Below are 17,665 nucleotides of genomic sequence, written 5' to 3'. Positions count from 1 at the left end.
ATTACATCATAAAATAATAGTAATTTCTCGGCCATTGTCTTATCCCTTTAGATATGTTTATTTAATATCGTATTATAGACATATATCCGCGGCTATTATGCGGATAGTATGGCTGAGAACCTGTTCTAATCCAGCGGATATTAATCTGTTTTACCTAAGAATTACATCATAAAATAATAGTAATTTATCGGCCATTGTCTTATCCCTTTAGATATGTTTAATGTTTATTTAACATCGTATTATAGACAGCTTTCCGCGGATATTATTGCTGAAAACCGGTTCTAATCCAGCGGATAATAAAAGGTTTTACTATCCACACCACATGTTTAGGAGAGAACAGCCGAGCTAGAATCTTATCTGAAGAATAATGAGACTGCCCATGAAAAAGTTCAGGTAACACTTTAATCACCACTAGCGGCTACGCCTCTAGAGGCCTCTAGTGACACTTTAAATGTTTTTTTATTATTTTAAATATGTCTATGTTGCGTCAGACGTTTATGTTTGCGTTGAACTGTCTTTCTAAAATCGGGAACGTTAAAAAATTTCATTTTTTAAAAAAAATTCTTGGGAGGGTGGTGGTACCCTCCCTCAAAATTTTTAAAAACCTCATCAGGACCTATGAGAATCTACCCTGTTAAGGAGAACTGTATTGGTTCAGCGTTTGGCGAGATCCTTCGGTACAGATAAACAAACAGACAAACATCCTGTTACTTTATAAGGATTGCATGGAAGGAGGGGACATTGGGCTGTTTTATTACACTAGTCCCCAAAGTTTTATGATAACACGTTCTTATTCTTTGGCTTAATAATATTGGAGACTTTTAATTTTTAATTGGTTGGTTCATTTACTAGTTGTAATCTACAGAAAGGGTTATTTTGTGTATCATAATTGGGGATGTACATTAATCCATGTGTAAAAAATAAAAGGATGTCTGTCTATGTGAATTGAAAAGAATCTCGCTAGTTGCTGAACTGATATGGTTCTCCTATTGCGTTAAGATTATTTTATTATATTATTGGAGGGAAATTCCACTCTCAAAAGAAATAGCCCCTGTAAAAATCCCCATCTACCCCCCCCCCCCCTTACCGTATTACCATAGGCGTTCAAGGGGGGGGGGGGTAATGGGCCATTTGGCACCCGCAAACGATTTTGGGGGTGCCGTAGGCACCCCCAAAATTTTTTGAACAATACCCCCCCAAAAAAAAATTACCCCTACCTTGGGGGTGCCGTAGGCACCCCCAACGATTTTGGGGGGGGTATTTACCCCCCCAAAACCATTTTGGGGGGGGGTAATTACCCCCCCAAAATAAATGTTCTTTAAAAAAAAAATTTTGGGGGGGTATTTACCCCCCCCAAATTGAATAAAAAAATTTTACTGAATATTCATTAAATACTGGAAAAGAATTTCTATAGGCGATTTCTTTTGGGAGGATGTCAGGGTGTCTCAAAACTAGTTATAAAACTTACCAGGACCTATAAGACGCTTCACTTTAAAGTATAATCATATTGGTTCATTGGTTAGTGAGTTAAGGGGGGGGGGGAGTTCTGACACTTTCGCGTAAACGGTGAGTATAGGCTTTATCTTTGGACTGAGAGGATAGGTTATTAGGGATAAAATCATTCTTATATGATGAATTTCCCCCAGATTTAAGATTTTTTGGATAGGCCTCCAGGTGGTCTCTGGACAGGTAAAAAAATAAAAAAATTTCTTATTTGAACAGTTAGAGGTAAGTTTATTAAACAACATAAGCTTCTTTTTATATATTATTCATATATTTGAAGAAAAAATTACAATCGGCCTCCAGGTTCAGGTGCTGCAGGCCTCCAGGTGGCCTCTGGACAGGTAAAAAATCAAAATTTCTTATTTGAACAGTTAGAGGCAAGTTTATAAAACAACATAAGCTTCTTTATATATATTATTCATATATTTGAAGAAAAAATTACAATCGGCCTCCAGGTTCAGGTGCTGCAGGCCTCCAGGTGGCCTCTGGACAGGTAAAAAATCTAAATTTCTTATTTGAACAGTTAGAGGTAAGTTTATAAAACAACATAAGCTTTTTTTTATATATTATTCATATATTTGAAGAAAAAATTACAATCGGCCTCCAGGTTCAGGTGCTGCAGGCCTCCAGGTGGCCTCTGGACAGGTAAAAAATCTAAATTTCTTATTTGAACAGTTAGAGGTAAGTTTATAAAACAACATAAGCTTCTTTTTATATATTATTCATATATTTGAAGAAAAAATTACAATCGGCCTCCAGGTTCAGGTGCTGCAGGCCTCCAGGTGGCCTCTGGACAGGTAAAAAATCAAAATTTCTTATTTGAACAGTTAGAGGTAAGTTTATAAAACAACATAAGCTTCTTTTTATATATTATTAATATATTTGAAGAAAAAATTACAATCGGCCTCCAGGTTCAGGTGCTGCAGGCCTCCAGGTGGCCTCTGGACAGGTAAAAAATCTAAATTTCTTATTTGAACAGTTAGAGGTAAGTTTATAAAACAACATAAGCTTCTTTTTATATATTATTCATATATTTGAAGAAAAAATTACAATCGGCCTTCAGGTTCAGGTGCTGCAAGCCTCCAGGTGGCCTCTGGACAGGTAAAAAATTAAAATTTCTTATTTGAACAGTTAGAGGTAAGTTTATAAAACAACATAAGCTTCTTTTTATATATTATTCATATATTTGAAGAAAAAATTACAATCGGCCTCCAGGTTCAGGTGCTGCAGGCCTCCAGGTGGCCTCTGGACAGGTAAAAAATCTAAATTTCTTTTTTGAACAGTTACAGGTAAGTTTATAAAACAACATAAGCTTCTTTTTATATATTATTCATATATTTGAAGATAAAATTACAATCGGCCTCCAGGTTCAGGTGCTGCAGGCCTCCAGGTGGCCTCTGGACAGGTAAAAAATCAAAATTTCTTATTTGAACAGTTAGAGGTAAGTTTATAAAACAACATAAGCTTCTTTATATATATTATTCATATATTTGAAGAAAAAATTACAATTGGCCTCCAGGTTCAGGTGCTGCAGGCCTCCAGGTGGCCTCTGGACAGGTAAAAAATCAAAATTTCTTATTTGAACAGTTAGAGGTAAGTTTTTAAAACAACATAAGCTTCTTTATATATATTATTCATATATTTGAAGAAAAAATTACAATCGGCCTTCAGGTTCAGGTGCTGCAGGCCTCCAGGTGGCCTCTGGACAGGTAAAAAATCAAAATTTCTTATTTGAACAGTTAGAGGTAAGTTTATAAAACAACATAAGCTTCTTTTTATATATTTTTACATATCGAAAGAAAAAATTACAATTGGCCTCCAGGTTCAGGTGCTGCAGGCCTCCAGGTGGCCTCTGGACAGCTAAAAAAAAATTTTTAAAATCTTATTTGAACAGTTAGAGGTCAAGTTTACTTAAAAAACAAAATGAGCTTATTTTTAGATGCTTTAAAGATATTTGAAGAATAATTTACAATTAGCCTCTAGGTTTAGGTGATGCAGGCCTCCAGGTGTACTCTGGACAGGTAAAATATCAATATTTCTTATTTCAACAGATGGCGGTAAACTTATAAAAAAATTAGCTTTTATGTTATTTATATATTTGAAGACAATATTACAAATAGCCTTTAAAATAATATTATAATAAGTACAATTTTAAATTACAATTGGCCTCCAGGCTCAGGAGCTTCGGGCTTTGAACAGGTAAAAATAAAAAAAAGAGAATATCATTAACTCCTACAATTTAAACCTTTGAAGTCTCAATGTGTAGGACCTAATAATATTATATGTTGGCGTTATCCTCTTAAATTTTTTTTTCAATTTTGAAAATTTTGCTATCCCCCAACTAAACTATAAAACCTGGCAGCGGCACTTTTTTACAATTAGGTTTGGTTAGATTATAGGCCGATTGTAATTTTTTCTTCAAATATATGAATAATATATAAAAAGAAGCTTATGTTGTTTTTTAAACTTACCTCTAACTGTTCAAATAAGAAATTTTGATTTTTTACCTGTCCAGAGGCCACCTGGAGGCCTGCAGCACCTGAACCTGAAGGCCGATTGTAATTTTTTCTTAAAAGATATGAATAATATATAAAAAGAAGCTTATGTTGTTTTATAAACTTACCTCTAACTGTTCAAATAAGAAATTTAGATTTTTTACCTGTCCAGAGGCCACCTGGAGGCCTGCAGCACCTGAACCTGGAGGCCGATTGTAATTTTTTCTTCAAATATATTAATAATATATAAAAAGAAGCTTATGTTGTTTTATAAACTTACCTCTAACTGTTCAAATAAGAAATTTAGATTTTTTACCTGTCCAGAGGCCACCTGGAGGCCTGCAGCACCTGAACCTGGAGGCCGATTGTAATTTTTTCTTCAAATATATGAAAAATATATAAAAAGAAGCTTATGTTGTTTTATAAACTTACCTCTAACTGTTCAAATAAGAAATTTAGATTTTTTACCTGTCCAGAGGCCACCTGGAGGCCTGCAGCACCTGAACCTGGAGGCCGATTGTAATTTTTTCTTCAAATATATGAATAATATATAAAAAGAAGCTTATGTTGTTTAATAAACTTACCTCTAACTGTTCAAATAAGAAATTTTTTATTTTTTTACCTGTCCAGAGACCACCTGGAGGCCTGGAGCTCCGGAACCTGGAGGCCTATCCAAAAAATCTTAAATCTGGGGGAAATTCATCATATAAGAATGATTTTATCCCTAATAACCTATCCTCTCAGTCCAAAGATAAAGCCTATACTCACCGTTTACGCGAAAGTGTCAGAACTTCCCCCCCCCCCTTATTGTATTTTATGTTCTAAAGAATGAGATACTACTATATATTTGAATAGTAGTGGCGCCCTTAGCATCTAAGAACTCGTGTTTTCTAAAGGGTAAAAAGGGAGGAGAAAAATAGCCTAAAACCACTCAAAGGATTGACCTATAAAAGTGTGGAACCATCATTGGATCTATGTGAAGCTTTCCTAAAAAGGAGAACTCAGTAGTAAAAGTAATGAAATCTGAAGCTATAGTCAAATAAACCTTACTTACTACTTTATGTTATAGGATAGTACTTATTAACTTAATAGATTAGGTAGGTGCTTTTTTTACATAATTAAATTACCCCCCCAAAAATTTTACCCCCGGGGTAAATTAGTTTGGGGGGGGTAATTACCCCCCCCCCCCCCAACAGATTTGGGGGGAGTATTTACCCCCCCCCAACAGACTTTAGGGGGGGTAATTACCCCCCCCCCCCAATCAAATTTTACCCCCGGGGTAAAAATTTTGGGGGGGGGGGTAAAAAAAAATTTACCCCCATTTTACCCCCCCCCCAAACACGAATTACCCCCCCTTCCAAATTTTTTACCCCCCCCCCCCCAAAAAAAAAGCTTGGACGCCCCTGCGTATTACATCATTTTTACTGGATGAATGAACCGACCAATAAATGAGTTCCATGTTAGTAAGCTAAATTGACGACTATTTTTTCTCCTGTCATAATATCAACGCATATTCTACATAAGGGTGTGAGGGGACATTGCTGTTTATTACACTAGTCCCCAAAGTTCTATAATAACATTATCTTATTCGTTGGCTTAACAACACTGGGGATTTCAGTGAATTTTGAATGGTTGTCTCATTTAGTTGAGTGTCCTAATGCTTCAACCACTAATATTAATCTACATCCATTATGAAGGCAAAACTTCAAGCTGAATTGAAAGAAAAAGACGATATCTTGAAGAATCACAAAAATCAAACAAATACCATGAAAGTAGGTTAATTTTTTTTATAATGGCGAAGCTTTTCTATAATAAAGGTTAGATTAGTCATGTAGTAGTTAGGTAGGATTTAGAAAGCGTAGCATCTCTATAATCTTGACCAGAAAGTCTATTCGTCCATTTTAAACATTTTGACTTTTTTACTTCTTAACAACAAATTTTTATGTGATCTAATTATCCGATTGATCTGATGTTTTTATACTTATTCATGGGACAACAAAGTACAATATCATAAGCGAAGCAACTCTATAATCATGTCCTAAAATGTAAGTATGTCCTTACGAATAACATTTCTTGATAACATTGTATTATAGACAGCTTTCCGCAAACATTATGCGGATAGTATGACTGAGAACTGGTTTTAATCCAGCGGATTGTTAACGGATTTGTATTCAGGAAGAAAATGAGATGTTGAAACAGAACGAAGAACGCCTAAAGTTTGAAATTGAAGTTGGCAAAGCTGAGAGGTAATTATATCTGAAACCGATTAATATCCGCTGGATTAGAACCGGTTATTAGAGCCAAACTATCCGCATATTGTCCGCGGAAAGCTGTCTATAATACGATGCTATTACAATATACATATATAACTCTAAAGGGATCTAAAGGGATAAGACAATGAACAATAAATTGATGTTAGTTTATGATGTTACTCGTAGGTAAATATTTAAATTTCCAGTATGGCTTCGAAACCGATTCATATCCGCTTGATTAGAACCGGTTCTCAGCCATATTTAAATCATGTTACGCATCGTATCATAGACAATTTTTCAGGAATATTAAAATAAAAATCCTAAAATTATAACCAGTTTTGTAAGCCCGGGCCATAGGCCTCTCGGGTCTAACAAAACTCGTTTAATCTTATAATTTTTCATTCTAATATCTAATATCCAGAATATAGTGCGATAATTAACTATTAACTGATTAATACAAGCTTTGTATTAAAGACAGCTTTCCGCGATTCATAAAATAAAATATGGTAAGATTACACCTTAGGGTTAACAAAACTGGTATAAATATGATTTATATTTTATTCAATACAATACGATGCGATAAATAACTATTTATAAGGATGTGTTTTACTCTTGCTACGCTTTCTAAATATACCTAATTGTTTATTGTATAAAGGAATCGTCATGTAAAGTTTGAAATCGCCAGAAAAATTCTAAACATAATAAACGAAAAATGCTATCCGTTTCGGACATACAAAAAAAAACATTTAGGATCATGGAAAGAAAACGAAGTTTCGGGTTTTGTTGCATTTTCACAGTAGCTTTTCTCTTATTTCTATTCCCTACGGGGGGCTCTAACCCTGCGGGGCCTATTTCCTAATCCTGCAGGGCAATCTTTAACACTTACCTAACCTAACCTAAAATAACTTTTCAAAACTTGCTGCGAAAATACGATGAATCCATTTGCTTCGTCCCCAAATTTTTTGTAATGCGAAGCTTTGCTATAATTAGGGTAGGTCCGTCCGTCCGTAATAGATAGCTTTTTTCGTTACTTTAGGCGTGTTAGAATTGTCCTATCGATTTGAAACTTTGCATAGTGATTCCTGTAGTAGTTAGGTACGATTTAGAAAGCGTAGCAACTCTATAATCATTACCAGAATGTCCGTACGTCCATTTTAAACATGTTGATTTTTTACTTTTTTAACAACAAATTTTTATGTGATCTAATTATCCGATTGATCTGATTTTTTGTATATTAATTCCTAGGACAAAAAGTATAATGTTATAAAGCGAAGCAACTTTATAATCAAGTCCTAAAAATGTAAGTATGTCCATAAACATTATCCTGTATCAAGCAGTTTTTCAACAAAGGGGGGGGGTAAAATGTGGTGACTCGTGCAACGACATACCAGCAATTTAATTTTGGGTGCTACTCCCTTAGTTTTAGAGATAATTGGATAAAATCTTTTGGGCTGGGTCAGTAATTACCCCAACTAGAGGTATCTTTTAAAAAAAAACGGCGGCGGGACCGCCGCTCCCGCCGCCCGCCGCCGTTTTCCGCCGCCACCAAAAAAAATTTTTTTTTTGCATTTCTCGCCGAATTAGGCAATTTGGAATCATTTGAGACCATATTATTTTTTTCAAAAATTTTTCCCCTTACAAGCAGCCCTGCGGGGGGACTTTTTTTTTTGCATTTCTCGCAAATATTTATTACTGACCCATCAAAAAAGATTTTGTTCCAATATCTTCAAAAGCACAGGAGAAGTACTGAATTTAAGATATACCTTGATATACGAGAATTTGAAAAAAATGACTAAGTCCCCCCGCAGGGCTGCTTGTAAGAGGAAAAATTTTTGAAAAAATTAACTTGGTCTCAAATGATTCCAAATTGCCTAATTCGGCGAGAAATGCAAAAAAAAAAATTTTTTGTTGGCGGCGGAAAACGGCGGCGGACGGCGGGAGCGGCGGTCCCGCCGCCGTTTTCTTAATTCAAATATTTTTTACTTACCAACCTAAAAAGATTTTGTTTCAATATCTTCAAAATCACAGGAGAAGTACTGTATTTAAGATATATCTTGATATACGAGAATTTGAAAAAAATGACAAAGTCCCCCCGCAGGGTTGCTTGTAAGGGGAAAAATTTTTGAAAAAAATAACATGGTCTCAAATGATTCCAAATTGCCTAATTCGGCGAGAAATGCAAAAAAAAAATTTTTTTTGGTGGCGGCGGAAAACGGCGGCGGGCGGCGGGAGCGGCGGTCCCGCCGCCGTTTTTTTTTGAAAGATACCTCTAGTTGGGGTAATTACTGACCCAGCCCAAAAGATTTTATCCAATTATCTCTAAAACTAAGGGAGTAGCACCCAAAATAAAATTGCTGGTATGTCGTGGCACGAGTCACCACATTTTACCCCCCCCCTTTACTCACAATTTTGCTTCGACTCTAATACATTTATATTCTGATTATTCAGTTCTGACACTATACAAATGTTAATGTCCGTTTGTCCTACCGTTTCAGTGCTTCGCTTTTATGGATGTTGTCATCCTAGTCTTTTATTTTGTTTCAGGGGCGATTTAGAATCCCGGATGAGTGAACTTAAAAACACATTGACTGCAAAATCCAGGTAAAAAAAGAGATATATCCGATTAATATCCGCTGGATTAGAACCGGTTCCCAGTCATACTATCCGCATAATGTCCGCGTCTATAGCTGTTTATAATACGATGCTATAAATAAATATATAAAACTCAGCGATATAAAGGTATATGACAATGGCCAATAAATTGATATACATGACCAATGATGATACATAAAATTATCCCTTCTGTAAATTAGTTAATGAAATGTTAGGACACTAACTTGATAATCAAACCAATCAAAATTTAATGAAAGTCAGGGATCTAAAGGGATAAGACAATGGCTGATAAAATTATATACATTCCCAATTATGATACATAGGATTACCCCTTCTGTAGATTACAATTATTGGTTGATACGTTTGGACACTGAACTAAATGAACCAACCAATCAAAATCTAATAAAAGTCAGGGATCTAAAGGGATAAGACAATGGCCGATAAAGGGGGGGGGGGAAGTTTGTACAGTTATAGGAAATGAAAATTCAGAATCAAATTTTGTCCTGGCCGTTTGGGCTTGTTTTTATAGTTAACAACCTAATTTCTTTTGTAAACTCTCTTTTATGATTGGATCTACCTGTAAAACTTTGAAAATTGAATTTTGGGACTTTCCTTCTAGGTGCTAGTGGGACAAAAGACCCCCCCAAACACTAAAATTTTAAGTTATGAGCTTATTTTTAAAGATATCGAGCTGATTTTTTTAATGGAAGCTTTTATTGCATAAATGAGTTGATTAGCCATCCCATATTTCATTTTTGCACTTTACCTCTAGGGGCTTGAAGATTATGTTAGATTTATTATTCTATGGTGTACATTAAGAGATATAAGTTTTCCGGAATTTTAATGTAGGGAGTAGATTTGAAATCTGCATTAAATTTTAAGGATTTTTTATAAAATTCGTTTTTTGTAAAATTCTTTATCTAAAAGCGAAAATACATTTTAAGTTAATTAATTTTGACCAATAGGATAGGTGGATTTTAAACTACCTGCGCTCTAATTGGTTGAATGATGTACGACATCCAATCAGAGCGCAGATTTTTTAAATCCACCAATCACAGATGCCAAAATTAATTAACTTAATTTGTATTTCCGCTTTTAGATAAAGAATTATACAAAAAACGAATTTTATAAAAAAAATCCTTAAAATTTGATGCAGATTTCAAATCTACTCCCTACATTACAATTCCGGAAAACTTATATCTCTTAGTGTACATACATAGAAGAAAAAAAAATAATTAATAAATTAAATAAATATTATATACAATTATATATACAGTCAAATTTTATTGATATGGTTAATTTATAAAAAAAAAAATATGCAGTAATGTGTATTCAAAATTTATAAATTTTGTATTTGTTTTACCCCAAAAGCCCCTAGAAGTAAAGTGCAAAAATGAAATATGGGGTGGCTATTCAACTCATCTATGTAATAAAAGGTTCTATTTAAAAAATCAGCTCGATATCTTTAAAAATAAGCTCATAAGTTAAAATTTTAGTGTTTGGGAGGGTCTTTTGCCCCACTAGCCCCTGTCTAAAAATTTCTTTACTTTTTCTTGTTTTAGATCAGAAGATGAAATTCCGAACCGATTAATATCCGTTGGATTAGAACCGGTTCTAAATCATACTTATCCGCGGAAAGCTGTCTAAAAATTCTATACTTATTCTTGCTTTAGATCAGAAGATGAAATGAAACCGATAAATATTCGTTGGATTAGAACCGGTTCTAAGACATACTTATCCGCGGAAAGTTGAATTCCTTTACTTGTTTTAGATCCGAAGATGAGATGAAAAGAAAAGTTGATAAGCTAGGGGCTCAGCTTAGGGTAATCATTTTGTTGTATTGATAATACTGGGCTTGATCTTCGTTCGTTCGCGACGGATGGACGTTCTTGTAGAACAGCGTTGCAAATGAATAAACAGTAGGGGATTTTTTTTTCCTGGCTTTTTTTGAAATTCAAGTAGTGCCGTTGCAATTATTATGCCTTTTGGTGAAAAAACACTTGTGTAAAAATTTTAACCATTTTGGACAAGTATTATGCCCAGTAATTTCACTTTGAAATTTTGACGCCCCCCTTATGGGGGTCAAAAAATCATTGCATCAGAACTATGGCTTCATGGTGCTCCCTGAATAGGTCTTGAGGAGTAGAATCAGGAATTTTTGAAATTTTGAAAATATCTCGTTCCTAGACTGAGAAAAGTTCAAAAAACGCCTAAAAAACGCCATTTTTGAAAATTGGCCAATTTTTATAGGTTTTTTGAACTTTTTACACAAGTGTTTTTTCACCAAAAGGCATAATAATTGCAACGGCACTACTTGAATTTCAAAAAAAGCCGGGAAAAAAAAAATCCCCTAATAAACAGTCAAACCTTTGGATATTGAATATACTGTATAATTATATATTGTATGAATATTTACAAAATGTGTACAAATAACTGAAGTATAAATAATTTAGATCAATAAGAGAGAGTATCTTTTCTACAAATGGAGTCAGTCCCTACTACAAACACACTTCCCCCCCCCCCCCAAAAAAAAAAAGGTTTTTGCAGTGTTACTTTATAGTAATACTAGCGGATACGCCCCCTAGAGGCCTCTAGGGGCACTTGAGGAGGGGAGAGTCGAATTTGATAACCTAACTTATTATTTTAGATTTTAAATGAAATTTTTTTTAAAATTGGGTTGGGGGCGATTTCTCTTGATAGGGTGGTGGTACCCTCCCCCAAAATAGTAATAAACCTTCACGGGACCTACGAGAAGCTACCATGTTAAGGAGAACCTGATGGGTTCGGCGGTTCCCGATCCTTCGGTACAGACAGACAGACAAGCATCCTTTTACTTTATTATAGTGATTTTTGCTTCCTTTCAAAATTTCACTTATGTTGTGCATCGTTTGAATTTGTCTAATTCCATTTGTATTCTGCTTGTTCTGACTCTCTACAAGTGTTAATGTTCGTCTGTCCTTCGATTTTATTGATTTTTTCATCCATTTTTTAAAAGACCTTGCAAGGTTGGGAGATTGCCAACTACAAGAGTTAATTAATATTTTATTTTTTCAAAATTAGGATTCATACTGAAAAATCATGTATAGCATCCTATTGTTAAGGTTCAAGGTTGGGAGATAGACAACTACAAAAGCAGACTCATCAATTCAGAAATATTTATATCCTCACTTGGAGGTTAGTAATATTTAAAATTAATGGTTGAAACGTTTGTACACTTAATTCACTGAAGTCCCTAAAGTGTTAGGCCAACGAATAAGAGAACGTTATTATAAAACTTTGGGGACTGACTGATAACTACAAAAGCAGACTCATCAATTCAGAAATATTTATTTCCTCACTTGGAGGTTAGTAGTATTTAATAGTATCGGTTGAAATGTTTGTACACTTAATTCACTGAAGTCCCTAAGGCGTTAGGCCAACGAATAAGAGAACGTTATTATAAAACTTTGGGGACTGACTGATAACTAAAATAGCAGACTTATTAATTCAGAAATATTTATATACTCACTAGGAGGTCAGTAGTATTTAAAATTAGTGGTTGAAACGTTTGTACACTTAATGAGCCAATTAATCAAAATTCATTATAGTCCCCAACGAAGAAGACAACGTTATTATAAAACTTTGGAGACTAGTGTAATAAACAGCCCATTGTCCCCTTATTCTCTCTGAATATTTACATTACCTACTTATGGTGGTCATTTCCTCCCCGTATTAGATTTTATTATTTTTTTTTGGGGGGGGGATGTCCAACCTGTATTGTGGTGGGGGGGGGGGGGGGGGTGGGGATTTTTCCATCAATAATTTAATTAAATTATACAAGGTAAGGAGACTGGTTTCATACTTGTACCCAAAGTTTTATACTGGTACCCAAAGTTTTCTACTGGTACACAAAGTTTTACACTGGTACCAAAAGTTTTATACTGGTGCCCAAAGTTTTATACTGGTACCCAAAGTATAATTAATCTAGGCGAGGAGACTGGACAAGAGAATAAGATGGAACAATTTCAGCCAAACAAATCTGAAAAATTTAACCAGGGAAAAATTGTTTATCATAATCCTTTTGTGCTGCTTTATTATAAAAACAGGGATCTAAATGGATAAGACAATGGCCGATTAATTGATGTACATCCCCAACGATGACACGCAAAATGACCCCTTCAATAGATTAAAATTAGTACTTGAAACGTTTGAACATGCAATAGCCTATTTATTAAATTGAATGTCTAAACGTTTCAACCACTAAGAGAGGGGTAGGTTTCTGGTAAAATCCGTAAAGGTTATGTGTTATAAGTAAAAAACAGTAGTAGAACGATAAAAATTTATGTTAACTTTTTAAAAATTGTTTTTGTCTATAGTTCTTTTCAATAAGAAATACACATATTTAGTGAATATTATCGTTCTACTACTATTTTTAAGTCTTAAAACACACACCTATACGGATTCTAACAGAAACCTACCCCTCTCTTGTAATCTACAGAAGGGAAGGGGTAATTTTGTGTATCATAATTGGGAATATACATCAATTCATAGGTCATTATCTTATCCCTTTAGATCCTTGAATAGAATTAAATACTTTTAAAAGAAAACAATTTTGGGAATGTACCTCAATTTATCGGCCATTGTATGTAGATCCTTGAGTTTTATATATTTTTAAATAGCATAGTATTATAGACAGCTTTCCGCTGATATTATGCGAATAGTATGACTGAAAACCGGTTCTAATCCAGCGTATTTTTATTTCAACAAACAATTTTTTGCAAATGTAGTTGGTTGGAAGTCCTACGGGTAACTTTTTCATTCCCAGGAACCAAAATCATATTCAAATCTCCAGGAATATTGGTCACTAAAGGACACTTTTTAGAATAGTTATTTCTTGCAGCGTATTACATATAAACAGGTTTCCGCGGCTGTAAATATACAATTTTAAAATTAAAACCAGTTTTTTAGCCCCGAGATACTTAAAGCACGTGCTAAAAAAACTAGATATAATACGATGGTAGACAAAAAATTTCAGAATGGCTGAGAACCGGTTTTAATCCATCGGATATTAGACTGTTTCGAAGCGTTACGGGAAAAGAGTTTATTAATACTTTTTACTAACTGTCAATAACCTGTCTATAATACATAGTAGATCGATGTCCTTATGTCTGTTCCAAGCTTAATTTTGTGTATTATCATTGGGGATGTACAACAAATTATTGTCCATTGACTTATCCCTTTAGATTCTTGCCCTTATTACAGACATACGTACGAAAACTTGAGTTTTGAATGGTTTGCTTATTAGTGTTTAGGAAGTATGCAGTAATGTGTATTCACACATTGTTTTCATACAGGCCATATAAGTAAGATTTGAATGATTTGGTTGTTAGTGTGTACAGCCTTGCCGCCGCGGGTCAACCTGGAATATCTGCATCTACCAACATCCAGGCATTCAAGTCATGATTATTATTTTTCAGCCCATTGTCCTATCTTTCTCTGCTCCCCCGAACCCCCATATTTAAAAAATTTTGACTTGCTAATTTTGGCAGGAGCCTGCGGTACCCACCCCCGACCTATCCATAACATCCCAAGAGGAATATTCTGAGAGTGACAACATACAGGTGAGTGCGGGAGGTGAGGGGGGGGGGAGGGGTCACACTCCCTGCGAGGGAGGTATCACACACCATGGGAGGGAGGGAGGGAGGAAAAGTGTACCCATCCCTGACCTATCAATAACATCCCAAGAAGAATATTCTGAGAGTGATAACATACAGGTTAGTGAGGGAGGGGGGAGGGGTCACATACACCCCAAGAGGGAGGTATCACACACCCTCTGGGAGAGAGGTAGGGAGGGAAAGTGTACCCATCCCCCCGACCCATCCATAACATCCCAAGAGGAATATTCTGAGAGTGATAATATACAGGTGAGTGAGGGAGGGGGAGGGAGGAGTCACACACCCAGCGAGGGAGGTATCACACACCCTGGGAGGGAGGAAGGGTGTACCCACCCCTTAACCCATAAATAACATCCCAATAACAAATCAGGCACTTACAATTAATATTTCAGGGATGCGAACATTTTGTAATGTACAGTACAAGTCTAAAAAGTACTAGTCCCTAAAGTTTTATAATAATAATTTTTTTTAGTCGTTGGCTTAACAACTTTGAGGACTTTTAGTTAATTTTGAATGTTTGGTTCATTAAGTGAAGTGTCAAAACGTTTCGACCACTAATTTGGCCCAAATCAGGCACTTACAATTAATGTTTTAGGGATGCGAACAGCTTGTTCAGGTGAAGAAAGAAAATACTTCTGGAGACCTGGAGCTACAGGACACACAGGAGTTGAGGTTGGTATAAATATTATCTACTTAATGTACGCGGAAAACTGTCTATGATACTATCCTTATACTAAAGAAACAGGATGTTTGTCTGTTTCTGTTTCTGTGTGTCTGTACCGAAGGATCTCGCTAACCGCTGGACCGATCGGGTTCTCCTTAACAAGGTAGCTTCTCATAGGTCCCGGGAAGGTTTATAACTATTTTGGGGGAGGGTACAACCACCCTCCCAAGAGAAATGGCAAAAAATAGAAAAATTTTAAAATATATGGGAGACTTCAACGTAACATAAAGAGGTATCGTAATATAAAGATGTAATGTAGAGACTTTAACAAACAAAAACATCTAAAGTGCCACTAGAGGCCTCAAGGGGCGTAGCCGCTAGTATATATAAATACTAGCTAATGTGCCCCTAGCTTCTAGAGGCTCTGTCTTAGAAGTGTAGGAATTTAGGAAAAGACAGAAAATAGTCTAAAACCATCCAAAGACTTTAATTTTAAAAAGAAATAGCCTAAAACAATCCCGGGGCCTATGTCTGTCATTTTTCTGTTTTTCTATCTCTTTGTCTGTAATGCTTCTTTTATCCTGATATATCTTTTTCATTTTTTTTTCATTTTCCCCATTTTCATCTCTTTTTTTACACCCTTTTTCCCTTTCTTTCTTTTTTTTCTTCCTCTTTCTTTCCATCCCTTTATTTCTCTGTCTCTCTCTTCATTCGTTCATTTCTCTCCTTCTCTTTAAGTTGGTTTTGCTACGATACTTTTAATGTCTGTCTGTCTGTCTGTCTGTATGTATGTTTGACTGTCTGTCTGTCTTTAATATTTCTGTGTGTTTGTCTGTGTATTTGTCTGTTTGTATGTAATGCTTCTTCTACCCTGATATATCTTTTTCTTTGATCCCTAATTTAAGTAGCCTTCTACGTTTTAAGTCTGCTAGGAGCGAAGCTTTCAAGTATACAACTTTTAGTACCAGTACAATACTTTGGGTACCAGTATAAAACATTGAGTACCAGTATAAAACTTAGGGTACCAGTATAAAACTTTGGGTACCAGAAAAAAAACTTTGGGTGCCAGTATAAAACTTTGGGTACCAGTATAAAACATTGGGAACCAGTATAAAACTTTGGGAACAAGTATAAAACATTGGTTACCAGTATAAAACATTGGGTACCAGTATAAAACATTAGTTACCAGTATAAAACATTGGTTACCAGTATAAAACTTTGGGTACTAGTATAAAACATTGAATACCAGTATAAAACTTTGAGAATCAGTATAAAACATTGGGTACAAGTATAAAACTTTGGGTACTAGTATAAAACATTGGGTACCAGTATAAAACTTTGGGTACCAGTATAAAACATTGGGTACTAGTATAAAACATTGAATACCAGTATAAAACTTTGAGAACCAGTATAAAACATTGGGTACAAGTATAAAACATTGGGTACAAGTATAAAACATTGGGTACTAGTATAAAACTTTGGGTACCAGTATAAAACATTAAGTACTAGTATAAAACATTGAATACTAGTATAAAACTTTGAGAACCAGTATAAAACATTGGGTACAAGTATAAAACATTGGGTACAAGTATAAAGCTTTGGGTACTAGTATAAAACATTGGGTACCAGTATAAAACTTTGGGTACCAGTATAAAACTTTGGGTACCCTGGGAATCACTAATGTTGTTGATTGTTTTTAGAAGCTGGGAGAAAAGACCGCGAAGTTCTGAACCTCAGTCAAAATCTAATAAAAAGATGAAGACAAATAATTAAAAATATCTTCTGGGTATAGTCCCTTTTGTGGCAACGCCTCTTAAGGGGCGTTTCTTCATATTTTCATTGTAGCTTTTCTCCTATTTCTAGCCCCTGCGGGGGGGGGGGGGCTCTAACCCTACGGGGCAATCACCTAACCTAATGTAACCATTGTGAAAACGAAGAGGCGTTGTCACGAAAGGCACCCTATCATCTTTATGTAATTGTACAGTATTGCTTTCAAAACCGGTATGTAAAGGATGTATCCGCGAATATAAATATATGATTAATTTTGGTTAAGGTTAAGTGGGTAATACTCTAAAAGTGCCATTTTTGTTGTCGTTGCAGTGCTTTCTAGTTTTGGTAAATCATAAAAAATATTTTTTTTCAGTATGGCTTCTAAACCAGTTAATATCCTCTGGATTAGAACCGGTTCTCCGCTATGCTGAAAAATTATTTAAAGCATCGTATTAGAGACAATTTTCCACGAACGGACGGACCGACCTATAAAAGCTATGCTTTTGTCAATTTATAATCCATTTCTCAGTATGGCTTTGAAACCGGTTAATATCCTCTGGATAAAACCGGTTTTTGGCCATACTAAAAATTTATGTAAAACATCGCATTTCAGATAGTTTTCTACGAATATAAAAACTAACTAGAATCATAAACTTAAAACCAGTTATTAATTTTTCATTTTAATATCCGCGGCAAGTAGTCTATAAAACGATG

At 35.1% G+C, this 17,665-nt stretch overlaps 1 protein-coding gene across 7 annotated transcripts in view; it reads left to right on the top strand.

Annotated features, from left to right (window-relative positions):
- Positions 1-17,665, top strand: part of LOC145307621 (uncharacterized) — an 83,466-nt gene that overhangs the window by 65,708 nt on the left and 93 nt on the right. The window contains exons 30-43 of one of the 7 annotated variants that reach the window (XR_013875527.1): positions 331-393; positions 5,696-5,770; positions 6,174-6,244; positions 8,795-8,851; positions 10,635-10,686; positions 11,965-12,037; positions 12,831-12,898; positions 13,630-13,694; positions 14,233-14,290; positions 14,392-14,463; positions 15,113-15,189; positions 16,882-16,967; positions 17,136-17,296; positions 17,596-17,665. The exon at positions 17,596-17,665 is cut by the window's right edge and continues 93 nt beyond it. Coding sequence is in view for 6 of the 7 variants with exons in the window: in XM_080150079.1 (XP_080006205.1) it covers positions 331-393; positions 5,696-5,770; positions 6,174-6,244; positions 8,795-8,851; positions 10,635-10,686; positions 11,965-12,037; positions 12,831-12,898; positions 13,630-13,694; positions 14,233-14,290; positions 14,392-14,463; positions 15,113-15,189; positions 16,882-16,954 (804 nt within the window). In the remaining variant the exon portion in view is untranslated. Of the gene's footprint in view, positions 1-330; positions 394-5,695; positions 5,771-6,173; positions 6,245-8,794; positions 8,852-10,634; positions 10,687-11,964; positions 12,038-12,830; positions 12,899-13,629; positions 13,695-14,232; positions 14,291-14,391; positions 14,464-15,112; positions 15,190-16,881; positions 16,968-17,118; positions 17,524-17,564 lie in introns of those variants that run through there. The other 6 variants (XM_080150079.1, XM_080150080.1, XM_080150077.1 and 3 more) reach the window with 6 other exon arrangements.

This window comes from Acartia tonsa, chromosome 15 (assembly GCF_053477335.1).
Source record: "Acartia tonsa isolate MP-2025a chromosome 15, ASM5347733v1, whole genome shotgun sequence".
NCBI classification, from domain to species: domain Eukaryota; kingdom Metazoa; phylum Arthropoda; class Copepoda; order Calanoida; family Acartiidae; genus Acartia; species Acartia tonsa.
The sequence above is the reverse complement of the archived record's forward strand: the minus strand, read 5'-3'. Positions and strand labels throughout refer to the sequence as shown.